The sequence below is a fragment of the Lithobates pipiens genome, unplaced genomic scaffold (assembly GCF_037356315.1).
Source record: "Lithobates pipiens isolate NorthernLeopardFrog02 unplaced genomic scaffold, aLitPip1_a1.2 Scaffold_18, whole genome shotgun sequence".
NCBI lineage: Eukaryota > Metazoa > Chordata > Amphibia > Anura > Ranidae > Lithobates > Lithobates pipiens.
In genome coordinates, this window is record NW_027507758.1 from 25310401 (window position 1) to 25325455 (window position 15055).

Here is a 15055-nt window from a genome sequence, read left to right on the forward strand (position 1 = left end):
CATATACCCAACACTGTGGTCAAATAATTCTGGGGACTCCTCCGTGCATGATGGTGGGGCTATGGAAGGAGTGGCTGTGGACAAGGAGCCGGTGGAATATGTCATTTTGGCAACTGCGTTGGAAGGCAAACTACTCTGAGCCTGGGTGACAGAGGATGAGGATGGCTTTGTTATCCACTCCACCAACTTTCGGCATGTTGTGGCTCAATAACACAGCCAGCAACAAAAAAAAAAAAAAAAAGGACAAGTGTGTCCCACTGTCACCTGCAGAGGATGCACCATGTCCACAACCAGCACTGTTGACAGTAAACGCAGAGGCTGCTTGCTCTCTTTTAGTGGCCCGTGAGCATCTGCCTCTCCTTGGTGGCCTTCCGGACATAATGTATATTTTGTTTTGCAACACCACACTACACTGTATTAGATACTGTGTACACCACCAGAAGTGTAGTAGAAACTGTACACACTGTATTAGATACTGTGTACACCGCCTGCACTATATTAGCAACTGTACTACGGCTGCTGCACTGTATTTTGTACTGTGTACACCACCAGAAGTGTAGTAGAAACTGTAAACACTGTATTAGATACTGTGTACACCACCAGAAAGGTAGTAGAAACTGTACTACGGCTGCACTGTATTGTGTACACCACCAGAAGTGTAGTAGAAACTGTACACACTGTATTAGATACTGTGTACACCGCCTGCACTGTATTAGCAACTGTACTGCTACACTGTATTTTATACTGTGTACACCACCAGAAGTGTAGTAGACACTGTATACACTGTATTAGATACTGTGTACACCGCCTGTGTATTAGAAACAGTACACCACAGAATGCACTGCACTCTATATATATATATATATATATATATATATATATATATATATATATATATATAAATCTCAAATACACTGCCACTAACTGAATAACCTGCCTTCTTAATGTAACTCAAGCTACAGTATCTCTCTGTCCACTACACACGGCCGCCGTGTAAGGTGCCTTATATAGTGTGGGGAGTGGCTGTAGTCCCCCTGAGCCATGATTGGCCAAAGGCACCCTTAGCAGAGGGCGCGGTGATTGGCCAAAGCATGCTTTGGCCAGTCGTCATGTGCACTATGAGGCATTCCACAGCGCTCGAATTTGCCGCTAATGCCCCATAATGCTCGATGTTCTGAGAACGGGCAAAACATCCGGTGTTCGGGTCTAACTTATGTTCGACCCGAACATCAAGCTCATCCCTAGTATTGACAAAATGTTGCTGTTGTAAAAATTCTAAATTAAATAAAGATGAACGAAGAGGTCCACTAAATCTATGAGCTATCTCTTCTGACAAATGTCAACATTGCTCAACTGCTAGCCTGGGAGTGGTAAGTACTGACTCCTATGTACATAATATTGATCTATTGTGTCCTCAGAACTCACGGGGACAGTAAAGTGCTCAGGTAGCTTCAATAGCTATTAGCAAAACATTTTAAGTACGGATACTATCTCAACAATATCTACTGTACTTTTAATATAACCATATCTATCTTACCTTTGGAATTCGTGCATGCTTTCCCCATCTGGCATCTTTCACTAGACTTAAATCCAAAATTTCAGTCTCCTACAAGAAAAAAAAAAAAATTTGAAAACATGAAGCAGATAGAACGAATATGGATGACTTGCTATTTAAATCTAAACTCCAGGTAAGCAGCCAAATACACACTGAAATGCACATTGAAATACAAGTTTTAATATAGCAGCAACAATTTACACAGCACTTACATACTGTATACAGTCTCTGCCCTCAAGAGGCTTACAATCTAAGAGAGCCATTCTCAACCAGGGTTCCATGGAATGCTATGGTTCCTCGTGAGGTTGCTAGGAGTTACTTGGCAGACTGACCCCCAATCTGATGGTGCTTGTATATTTCAAGGGTCTTCACCACTTGGCAGAGTTATCAGCCTGACACCAATGGTATTTTTAGCTAAATGGTGGCATTTTAACCACTGACATCTATCTCCAGTGATCACCCTGGGGCTAAAAAGCTCACAACCACACCTGTATCCCAGTACTTCTGGCGTCAATTTTTACCACATTGATTGGCTGCTTTCATACATGTGATGAGGCTCACCTCTCAATGTATACTGACTCAACCCCAGAGGGTCTGCCATCTTAGGTTTTTAATTTTTCTCAGTGTTCAGAGAGACATAAAACCAGTTAATCTCAGGATTTTGCAGCCCCCCCCAGGGAGATCCCTTTATGGTATCCCCTGTGCTTTGTCTTGGACATATAGAAAATTTGATGGCATTGTCACCCTTTATCCTGGTGACATACAGCATATTTTATTTGGTTCATATCTTTTTGCATTTTAATACAGATCCTTAAATGTGTTATCGGATGCCATCCCCCTGAGGAAGACTAATTCAGTCGAAATGCGTTGGAGCTCTGGGCCTTATGCATCCGGAATCATTGCTCTCAGCTGTGCTCCAAATCTATTTGTATCACCTAGAGTGTGAATTTTTTAGGCTTTTTATGTCTCTGTTATTTGTTGTACTGCTTTCCTTGGCTTTAAGGGATCATTTGAATGCTGTTTCAATATAAATACATTTTGCATTTTAGCTAAACATTATACATATTTTCTACATCAGCTTGGTTTCGCAAAGTCCCATTGTCCCCCCTCTCTTCCCCTTTGTGGGTTTCTAGAACCACTGACCACTAATGTAAGGGGCAATTTGCTTGACGGACTAATCTTAGCAAGGGTTCCTAGGACCTGAAAATTATTTGAAGGGTTCCAATGGCAGTGCAGATCAAAGACTGTGGGAGGGAACAGGAAGCCCGAGCACATGGCCAGATAAAGAGGTGAGAGAGGGGGGCAGAGAGCCGAGCATTGTGTGTATAAGGCGTGTAAAATTCATGTTAGTGGTCCGCGGGAATCTAAATTGTGAGTTTAGTGGCCCGTGAGGTCCAAAAGGTTGGCAAACACTTTTCTAAAGCTGTTGTGGAGCCCCAAATCCAGGGGCAATCTATAATGTTGATTGTCACCAGTTCTTACAGTCAATAGGTTGACCCCATGTCACTGCATCAGCCTTTCTATTGGTAAAAACTAAGACTGGTATCCTCAATGACCAATAGGGAAGCAGGGTGGCGAGTAGGGATGAATCATTTGAATCAGTCTTGATTTCTATAGCATTTAGGAAGGTACCTGGCATTTTGTACAAGCACCTTTGGGTGCCTACATTTATAGCCTGCTGCCAATTGATATGTTTGATGGTGAGCACATGCTTGCTTTAAATGATGTGTGATATTGGAGCCCAGGATCACCGCCAGCCGTTTGTAAAAGTGACAGTCTTTATTGTACTTGTAAACAATGTAGAAAATAAAGCAGCTTACTTCAGCAAACACAAAACTGTCCATAACTCTGGTACAACAGAATACAAAAGAATGACTTGCTGCCACTATACTGGTCCCATTCTGCGGTTTTGGGGGTTTCCCATCTGCTTCAGGGGTCCAAAAGAGGATGCTTTCACAGTTCAACCCCAAGCTTAGTTCACCTTGCTCACTCAGGTGTGTCCTGCACTCTCTCTCACAGCCAGGTGTCAACTGTCCCCTCTTTTCTGGATTCTGATGCACCTGGGTTAACCCCCTCACGACCAAATTCCCTATAATTAGGGTTTGAAGTTCTTCTCTCCCAAAACTCTTTGAAGCTTCAAAAATACAAGTCCCTAACAAGGACTTATCCAGAGTGTACTGAAAATCAGTTCTCTCCTCTCCAGCTGGACTGCCCCTGAACTCCTCACCCTACATGGGTGAGAACTTAGTAGTATTCAACATTGTCTTCAAACTGCCCCGTCAAAAGGACCACAATCCAAATAGCGAGGAAATATACCTGCCTTCCAGCTCAACATAAGGCCTATGGTCTGCACAAAATCAAGTAGGCTAAGGCTTTGGGTGAGGCCAGGGTCAAACCCTCTGTCCTTGAGCTTTGGCATGATGGTGAGCAACTAAACCCACTAATGTTCAATGCATATTTTTATATAGTTTTTGTATGAGCCTAACTCTGAAAGGGTCAGACGACATAAAAATTATATTTATTTAGCTAAAGGTGGACGCAAAAGGACTGATTGACAGCCCTTCCCCTGCTTCGTTTATCTCCTAGGTTAGCATTCCACTCCTCCTGCTGCAACAGAGTTGTCCCCTGGATCTTTGACAGTTCCGTGGAATTCTCTAAAACATAGAATAAATTGACAATCCAACATAGAGTGTATGGCTTTTTTCTACTCGTCTTGGTGGGTGTGCAGACCTGGGATCTCAAGCATAGAGACCTTGTCATCAGAGTTCTTGATGCACATAAAAAGCCTTATAAATATATAATTTTCCAGCAGCTACCAGAAAATGAAGTATCATTAGATCCCACCAGATCCTGGACATCTTCACAGACTATATTATCATAAAGTAAAACAGTCTTGTCCTAGACCCACCATAACCCACAAGTTGGCCTTGAATTGGATTAGCAGCACACTGATGATGTCCTTCCTTTGCTCGCCCCTTCCTGGAAGCATACTCCTTGAGAATAACCCAGCTCTGATTGGCTCCCTTATCCTAGTCTACAGCAGAGTAAATGTGGCTGACATCAAACCAGATTCACTTACTTCTGCTATGTCTTAGCCAATTGTACACACGGTCGGAGATTCCGTCAACCAAATTCGTCAGAGTAATTCCGATGGATTAATTCCGGAAGAGGTCCGGAAATGATGTTGCATACACACGGTCGGACAAAGTTGTCGGAAAATCCGATTGTACATAACGTGATGACGTTATTTAATTACGACGGGACTACGTTCAGGCTAGTAGCCAATAGCTTTGGTCTAGGAATTTGATCTGAGTATACGTGGCACTTTGTCCGTCGGAGTAGGCTACGCATGATCTGAGTATGTCAGATCGGAGCATTTTGTCTGAAAATTTTACCGGCAAGTTGGAAAAGTTGGTCCGTTGGATATTCCGTTGGAAACAGTCCGATGGAGACCACACACAGTCGGAATATCCAACAAAACATTCCGATAGGACACATTCCGTCGGAATCTCCGACAGTGTGTACAAGGGCTTACACTTAATAATATTCTTATAAAACATGTTTAGATTAATGGGGGTGGTTTACTACAACTGGAGAGTGCAACATATGATGCAGCTATACATGGTAGCCAATCAGTTTTTAACTTCAGCTTGTTCAATAAAATTTTAGCAAAAAAAAACCTGGAAGCCGATTGGTTTCTATGCAGAGCTGCACCAGATTTTGCACTCTCCAGTTTTAGTAAGTCAACCCCAATGTGGTTTTAGCTTTAAGAAGTGGACATCTAATAAACTGATTATGCTTACAAATAATCCTTACTCGTGTTGTGTTTTCAAACTGCTGTACAAGGTAAAACTGTGTTATTTAGAAAGGAGTTTGCAATATGGTCAGCAACTCAATGTCTAATTTCTAATTAAAGGCAATGTATATAGAAAGACTTTCTTTCTGCGGGAGTGATTGATTCCATCCTAAATGGAAAACCCTTCACTTGGCTAGACTGTGGTCCTTGTAAATGGGATTGGCAAGGAACCAGTTTTACTTTAAAAATATATATTGTGGTAGTTTTCCAAGTCACCTTATTGCTTGCTCATCAGTCATGTATTACAATAGAATATAAAGCTTTAGCTATAGAAAGAAGAACTATTTGATCATATACAAATGTGATATTAAAATAGATCTGCAGATCTATGCAAACCAGATAGTTTAGTGATCCTAAACAGTTAGAATGGGGGAAACCTAGAAGTATCTGCAACTTATCCTAAGAAGCTGATGGTTCCCTATGGTGTCTCTTAACCAATGGCAGTGATCCTCCTCATTTATTTCTCTTATTTATGAGCGTGGTCTGGTGTGTGTGCGTGCCCATGTTGACATGTATGATTAGGGGTGGCCCATCCATTGTGGGTGCACGGGTGTCGCCTCCCCTATCCACCACCACCGCCATCCCTATCCATGTGCCTGGCCTCTTTCAGGATGCCGGGCACATAAATTCCTATGGCTAAGGGGGGGGTGTTTTTTGAAGCACCAGATTAGAGCCAGAGGCTCTAATAGGCTTCCAAATAGGGTGGGCTCGGGGCGCAGAGCATTGCGACTGTAGACCACCCAGTTGTGTTACAACAGTGAATGATAGCCGTCACCCAATTGGCTGAAAGGACAGGCGATTCTATTGGATGCATAGGAGGATGGGGGGAGATGTATGACAGAAGTGAAGAGGAAAAGACACAGAAGGCATTGCCCACCACAGCCTAATGTCCGATGCCACGATCCCCACCACTGGCTGATGTGACCGCAGCTGCCAGATCCTCACCGCAGTCATGTTGGAACAGGAAGGGGCCATCCCCAAACCGTTCCCATAAAGTTGGGAGCACGAAATACAAAATGTATTAGTATGCTGACACCTCAAGAGTTCCCTTCGCTGGAACTAAGGGGCCAAGCCCAACCCCTGAAAAACAACCCTACACCATAATCCCCCCCTCCACCAAATGATTTGGACCAGTGCACAAAGCAAGGTCCATAAAGACAAGGTGAGCGAGTTTGTGGTGGAAGAACTTGACTGGTGTGTAAAGGCAGACGTCCCAATACTTCTGAAAATATAGTGTACCTAATATAATGTGCAGACCTTTGGCGAGACATCACCCTTCAGGCAATGAAGGTCAGATAAAATATGTTCCAGGTCTATTTTTCAGAAAATATTAAATCCATTTGATCTGCACAACAACCAAGGAGCTAGCATTTCCCGAAGAAGAGCTCAGCAATGGCAAGCTCCTTACTATCTCAGTACATGATCCCTTTAAGCCTTTATCAGCAAATAATACCTCAAAGGCTAACACAGAAACGGTTAAACTTGGAAAAAAGTTAATTTATTGAGCTAATATTTGCTCAGATGCCTCGAAATATTTCTCCTTCAAGAATCTCGATCTGGAAGCAATTATTATTTTTTTATTAAAATGAACTGACAGTATTACTTTTAATCACCAAACAGATCTCAGCATGAAAGAGCACATTAAATTCTAATTTATAAAATCATACGCTATGCTAAACATTCACTGTCACAAAAGGGCACAGAACTATTTCTAGCAGCAAAATAACAAACTAAAAATGCAATGGTAATAATAAATTATCATTGTTCTTGGCATATTGATGCATCTACTAATTAGCCAACAGACACTTAATTCCAAATTCTTCCAGTACCAGTATTTTGAACTATTTTCGAAAGACCATTATATATACACATACATTATCCATTGCTGAAGAACTACAGTACAAGCCATATTCATTCATATGTACTCATATCGAGTTGACAATTTACATATTGTACTTTAATATCAGGCCCATTAAGGAGCTTACAAGCCAAGGTTCATCTCCCACACGCATACCTACACATACTAAGGCCAATTTAGACAGGAGTCAATTAATCTACCAGCGGGTCTTTGACGAGTGGGAGGAAACCCACGCAAGCACAGAGAGAACGTGAAACTTCATGTAGTGTCCTCAGTAGGATTCAAACCAAGGATCTTAGCTGAATTGCTGCCATTCAGATCTAAAGTCACAATAGCAATCATTTTCTCGTGAAGGCAATCAATACCGTCATCTAAAGAGTTGTAAAGAACTCAATAATATATAACATCTGATGGCCTGCTTCTTATTACCTGCTGTAAGTCTTTCCTGTTGAGTTGTTTGTGATCTACTTCCTTCTGCTCAGCCCTGGTTCACACCTGAAGCACTTTTCTAAAAGCTCTTGAACACATGACATACATATTCCCATTGTATCCTATGCCCATTCATCCCTTGAATGTTGTGTCAGTAGAAGCTTGGAGCTCGGAGGTTGAAAAAAAAAAAAAAACATGAACTTTTTTGGGGCAAAGTCTCATGTTTTTGGTCCCTATAGATGCCAATGGTAACACCTGAAGATTGCACGTAAGGTTTTTTTTACACAATTTTTTGACTCTCCTTCTCCTAGTAGCATCTGATTGGCTAAAACATAAATGGCCAAGCCTTCAAAAATTCCACTTATTCTTTTCTAGCTCTATTTTAAAGCCACCTCGTTCCCTTTAAAACTGAACACTTATGAATTACACAGGTCCTGGGGCTAATTCATTGCAGATAAGGCACCATCCAGCCACAGAGCCGCTGTAATTCATATGTGTTCAGTTTTAAAATGATGAGGTGGCAACCCCACCATACTGCGATTGTCAAAAGTTATCCTTTTGTAAAAAAAAGTCTCTCTGTTATAGAAGCCTCTGGATATCTACAGTATCTCTACTACAGGTGGCGAGTCCAAACTTTGTTTGCAAGCACTACCACCTTAGGCAGACTGTTCTCATCCAACAAGGACTTATGTTCTAGATGCACCTCAATACCTTCCTCTGGTTTACAGCAGGACAGAATAGGTAACTGGACCCCTGGACATTGAGCATACCCTAAGCTTGTGCCTAGGTTGCCTTTTGGATGATCCACATCTGATGTAACTCTGTCCCCAGTTATCAACCATGCTTGCTACATGGTCTGCAACCTCTGACCTTTTCCTATTATATGCTTACAGTGTCTTCACTAGTATTAATGTGCAGGCCTTTGGTGAGGTCAGAGGTCACCCTTCAGGCAAGGACTGGCTTTAAGGATCATATAAAAATATGTTCCAGGTCTATTTTTCTTAAATTGCTGAATCCATTTGATCTGCACAAAAACCATGGAGCTAGCATTTCCAGAAGAGCTCAGCAATGGCAAGCTCCATACAATCTTAGTACATGTTTTCTTTAGACTATGGGGTACTGAATTCAAATTCAGAGAGGTGTGATCAGTAAAATTTTCTTCCAGCAGAGATCCGAATCGCGTATGTTTGTGGGAGGACTAAGGTCCTTCACCTCACAGCCTCCCTCCTTTATTTCATGATCTCATTCTTATGTCAGTTTCCTCAGTCCCCCTGTACATCACAATTCCCCTCTTCACATTAGTTTCCCCTTCATAGCAATGTTCTGAATCCCTCTTCACAGCGGTATCCTCTTCCCCCTTAACATGCCAGGACCCTGCAGATCTGACCCTCCTTCACATCCAAGACCCCCCCCCCCACAAGCTCTGGACCCCCTTCACATCACAGCTCTGAGCCTTCCACAGAATGGGAGGCACAGCAGCACTAGATGGAGGTTGGGAGCTGCCACAGTTAACATTCTTATTTTAACATGCTGGTGATAGGTTGCTAGGACCGCCCTGCGTCCTTGTAACTAATCACCAGCTTGTCAATATGAAAAGTTAATTCTGGCAGCTCCCGTCCTCCATCTAGTGCTGCTGTTCCTCCCACTCTGTGTGTGTGGAACAGTTCTGCCTCCCACTCTCTGCTGTGATAATGACAGCAGTGGAGGCAGGGAGAAATAACCACCTCCTTAATGGTGGTTGTTTATCTGGATGGGACAGTGACTCAGTCCGTATCTGGACCTCGGTCCACCATTTACCAATGACTGCTTTAGACCTTTATCGGCTAATAATACCTCAAAGGCTAAAACAGAAATGGTTAATCAAACTTCTGAATGTGTCGAATACCTGGTCTTCCTCTAGGCTCACAGGTTCCACCAGTTGGCTTCTATGTCACTGCCATGCCCTGTAGTGACATAAACCTTGTAGTTGGAACCACACAGTGTGGTAGGGGGTACACACATCCAACATTCTTGTTTGTTCCAAATACAGATTCAGACTAAACTTTGTTTGGGTATTTATCCATACCCCAGATTTTTAGCCCATTCAGCAGGAACTGAACATGAAATATAGTAGCAATGTTACTACTGCCACTACATATGACCTCTTCCTTCTACTGTTAGCCCTTGTACACACGGTCGGAGATTCCAACAACCAAATCCGTCGGATTTTGTCCGACATATTTTGTCCGAAACTGTTGTATACACCCGGTCGGACGAAGTTGTTGGAAAATCCGATCGTTCAGAACGTGATGACGTTATTTCGTTACGACGGGACTACATTCAGGCTAGTAGCCAATAGCTTTGATGTAGGAATTTAATCTGAGCATGCGTGGCACTTTGTCCGATCGGAATTCTCTACACATGATCGGAGTATGTCCAATCGGAGCATTTTGTCGGAAAATATTTCCGGCAAGTTGGAAAATTTGGTCCGACGGATATTCCGACGAAAACAGTCCGATGCAGACCACACACAGTCGGAATATCCGACAAAACGCTCCGATCGGACACATTCCGTCGGAATCTCCGATCGTGTGTGCAAGGGCTTAGTGGTTGTTAAATGAGCAGTAGCAGAGTACACAAAGAGGCAGGGATAGTGGCTGATATAATTGCCCAAATAGGGCCACATGGCCCTATTTGGGCAAGGATATTGAGCAAATATGGCCTTGGCCATATCTGGTCAATGACATCACTGGATTTACATTTAGTGGCAGGGACTTGAGATGCCATTCACAGTGAGTGTAGTGATGGGACGGGACATGCTGCAGGCTGATTAAGTAAAAATAAATTGATTCCCCCCCATCCACATTAAAAGTGGCTTAGTTAATTTTTTAAATCAACTTTTGTCAAGCCAGGTGGTGCTTGGAAAGCCACTCACAGCTCAAATTTCAGCCGATTCAGTAGGTAGCAGACAAAATGTGGTCCGTGTATGGCCAGCCTAATAAGAGTGCCACAACAATGGTTGTGGAGACCAAAACATTTTTAATTACTTATATTGATGTCACATAAGATAAAACAATCAAAGAATTTCTTTGGGAGCTCAGGAACTCCCTCCATCAGGGTTCAATAACTGTATGGGCTGGAATGGTAAAACACCAGAGTTCGCCCAATGACAAAGGTTTCCATAAGTGATAATTTAAGGTTACATGAGCCTCCAAATAATTATTTTTATCCTATTTCACTTCAGTATAATGCAAATATTATTATTATTATTAACGATTTATATAGCGCCAGCAGTTTACGCAGCGCTTTACAACGTATAGGAGGACAACACAATTACAGTACAATACAAAAGGTACAGGAGGGCCCTGCTCGTAGATAAAAACTCTTTTGGATTTGACAACCATTGGTGTGGTGCTCTCATTGAATTTGTTCGCCCAAATTTAACCTGTCTCTCAGGGTACCCAGACCCATGAGAGGTGTTCCTCAACCAAAGCCAGGTAGCTCTACAAATGGACTTTGGCAAATGTCAGACCTTAAACCGCAGAAGGTCCATCAGAAAACCCCACCAATGGTTGTGAGGTCGAAAAGAGTTTTTATTTTGATTATACTGAAGTGAAATAAGATACAAACAGCCAATGCTTTTTGGGCTCGTACCCATATTTTCTGAGCAAAGAAAATGTTGTTTTCATTCAAACTGAAGAAGGAAGGTATGTGGAAAAGAAACTATCAATGTATCATTTAATGTCATTTACAGCAAGTGCAGCGATGGGATTGCTGGTTAAGTGAAAATAAATTGATTCCCCGTCCACATTAAAAGTGGCTTAGTCAATTTGACTTTTGTCAAGCCAGGTGGTGCTTGCAAAGGCACTCACAGCTTAAATTTAAGCCGATTCAGTAGGTATCAGATAAAATATGAGCCATCTACTACGGCCAGCCTAATAAGAGTGCCACAACACTGGTTGTGGAGACCAAAACAATTTTAATTGCTTATATTGAGGTTACATCAGATAAAACAGTCAAAGCATTTCTTCAGGGGCTCAGGCACCCCCCCCCCCCCCCCACCCCCATTCATCAGGGACTGGAATGGTAAAACACTGGAGTTCGTCCAAAGCAAAAGGTTTCCGTAAGTGATAATTTAAGGTGAGCCCCCAAATTATTTTTTTTATCTCATTTCACTTCAGTATAATGCAAATAAAAACTCTTTTGGATTCGACGACCATTGTGGTGTGGTGCTCTCTTTGCCTTTCTTCATCCAAATTTAACCTTGGGTGTCTCCCAGGGTACCCAGACTAATGAGAGATGTTCCTCAACCAAATGCAGAAAGCTCCACAAATGGACTTTGGCAATCTCCGGCCTCCAACGGCAGAAGATCCACCAGAGCACCACACCAATGGTTGTGAGGTCCAAAAGAGTTTTTATTTAGAGGACACTGAAGTGAAATAAGATAAAACGGTTAATAATTTGAGGGCTCATACCCATACTTTTCGAGCAATAAAAAGTTAATAGAGGTTCTAATTCTTCCTCACTCCAAAAAAAAGTTTCTACTGGAGTTTAGCTTTTTCGACTTTTCATTTAAAGCCGAAGGAGGAAGGTATGTGGGAAACTATCAATGTGTCCACAACTTGAATATATATATAATTATGTAAATAATTGTGAAATCAATTGTTCTTCTTGAAGAGACCTTGGTAATATTGACAAACCAAGTCTAAATTAACAAAAGGATGTCAGTTTTAATCTCTCAGTTCACATAGCTGAATCAACAGCAAAGCTAATCATAAACAGCACGACTGTTTTCCAGTTTGTAATATTGCATGATTAAAAGCTGACAAACGAATACTGGCGATTGATGGATCTGGTTTGATAATGAGTGGATTTGCGTGCGCTTGTTTAATTGTTAATGCGTATTGTTTTAATACAGCTCCGTATCCCGTATGGTGCCGTAAAATGCAACCAGTACTTTAATATTTCACTGTGTAAATGTGTTTATGTATAATTACAAAAGCCTGCCAAAGAATTCCCTATATTAAGAATGACTGCAAACCAGCAAACTCAGTGCTATGTTTAAAGAAATGTAAACCCCAACTAAATTACATTTAAATTGCTAATGTTCCGGGTATCATAAAAAATTGTCATTTAAAAAATAAATAAATAAAATTATAAAATAAATTAAAATAAAATAGCTTTTATATATATATATATATATATATATATATATATATACACACACACACACATTATATATATATATATACACACACACACACACACACATTATATATATATATATATATATATATATATATATATATATATATATATATATATACACAGTATATGGTACAAGTGGATTTATAAAATGTTAAACCTTATTATTTTATTTCTTATTTATTTATTATACATAAAGCCCAGCTAAAATACAATATACAATAATTAGCTATTTATTGCATTTAAAGCTCAACTGAAATACAATATAAAATAATTAGCTATTTATTATACTTAAAGCCCAACTGAAATACAATATTAAATAATTAGCTAAATTGAGGAAAACTGAATAGATTGCAGAATAAAATCTTTATTGATTACACTCATTTTTATACTTATTTAAACTACTTATACTTAAAATAAATTGCTTTTAATATATATATATATATATATATATATATATATATATATATATATATATATAAAGAAAAACATTGGAATCCATGTGTCCGGTGCCCTGCATGGAGATTAGGGGGCCAGGCACATGGATTAGGAGGGCTGCACCCCTAATGGACGGGCCGCCACTGCTGGAAAAGATATCTGATGATGATCCAATGTCTTCATTACTTTCTGGGTTACTGATCTAGACCTAGAATGTTGAGATATCTAACTTTACTTGCTTTGACTTGCAAGCAGTTTCAAATCCCGCATCCTACCCAACCACTCTCTTGTTTATGAAGAACGTTTGTGATGAGTTTGAAGTATGGAGGCAGAGTTGAAAATAAGCCTCTCTAGTAGTCTTCAATCATCCTATGCTTTTTTTTTTCTTCATTTATGAAAGGGAAAATATCTTATTTCCAGAATTTCAAAAGACCCGTTGATTAGAGGTTCTTTTGAAAAAATAAGGCATACTTGATCACCGGTGAGAAGCACCTGGTCTTCCCTGGTCTTTCTCCAGGCTGATCAGGAGGTGGGTCCTGAGACCCATCCTAAGACTCCGTGGTCACTTCCTGATTGGGGATGGGAGGAGAATCAGGAAGACATTAGCAAATATTAATTCGCTTTTGTCACACAACTGGACCCACCCTTTTTTTTAAGCCAATTAGAGCCTCAGGCGCTTAAAAAAAACCCCATTGGAATCCATGTGTCCGGTGCCCTGCATGGAGATTAGGGGGCCAGGCACATGGATTAGGTGGGCTGCGCCTCTAATGGACGGGCCGCCACTGCTGGAAAAGATATCCGATGATTATCCAAATGGCTTCACTACTTTCTGAGTCACTGATCTAGACTGTAGAGATATTTTACTTTACTTGCTTTGACTTGCAAGCAGTTTCAAATCCCGCATCCTACCCAACCACCCTCTTGTTTATAAAGAACTTTTGCGATGAGTTTGAAGTATGGATGCAGAGTCGAGACGAAGCCTCTCTAGTAGTCTTCAATCATCCTATGCCTTTTTTTTTTTTTCCTTAATGAAAGGGAAAACATCTTATTTCCAGAATTTCAAAAGACCCGTTGATTAGAGGTTCTTTTGAAAAAAATAAGGCATACTTGATCACCGGTGAGAAGCACCTGGTCTTCCCTTTTCAAAGTAAGCAACCCAAATAAAATATTCACACTGCTTTCAAAATTTCCAAACCAGTGTTTGTTTCCTTCGTAAACCTTTCCATTTATATTTTAATATTTATTGCAAATGCAGTAAAGCATGAATTAAACATTAAAGATCTAATATATATTTTATTCCGCAAAACTTCATATCCTGCACTAGTGGGGAATGAAACGCAGATTAAAAGCCAAAAAGTTCTTAAACTGTGTCAACGATTCCCTATTTTAGCGCATTTAAATTCTGAAAGGTCCTTGGAGAAGAACTTAAAAAGAATAGAAAATATGAACTGGGGATTAGAAGGACAAAAATAACATTCACTCTATTTTTTTTTTTTTTTTTTTTTAGTTTTTTAGTTTTCCTTGCCCTGGGTCCCTTTGTTCATTTAAATAAATATGTCATAGTAAGCAAATAAAAACTGAATTTCAACAGTATTTTGTGCTAATTAGCGTTCCCTAAGAATAGTGTTTTAAATAATGATCTTTGTAAATTACCAAACTGAGAATATATTACAAATATATTACATTGCTAAAGAAATACAAATTTATTTTTACACACATATATATATATATATAT

General features: G+C 40.4%; 1 protein-coding gene across 1 annotated transcript in view; it reads right to left on the reverse strand.

Moving 5' to 3' along the window:
• The window catches only part of PLCB1 (phospholipase C beta 1), a 957098-nt gene that overhangs the window by 675777 nt on the left and 266266 nt on the right, over nucleotides 1-15055 (reverse strand). Inside the window, exon 3 of the mRNA XM_077485489.1 lies at nucleotides 1538-1606. Coding sequence (XP_077341615.1) covers nucleotides 1538-1606 — 69 coding nt within the window. The remainder of the gene's footprint in view (nucleotides 1-1537; nucleotides 1607-15055) is intronic.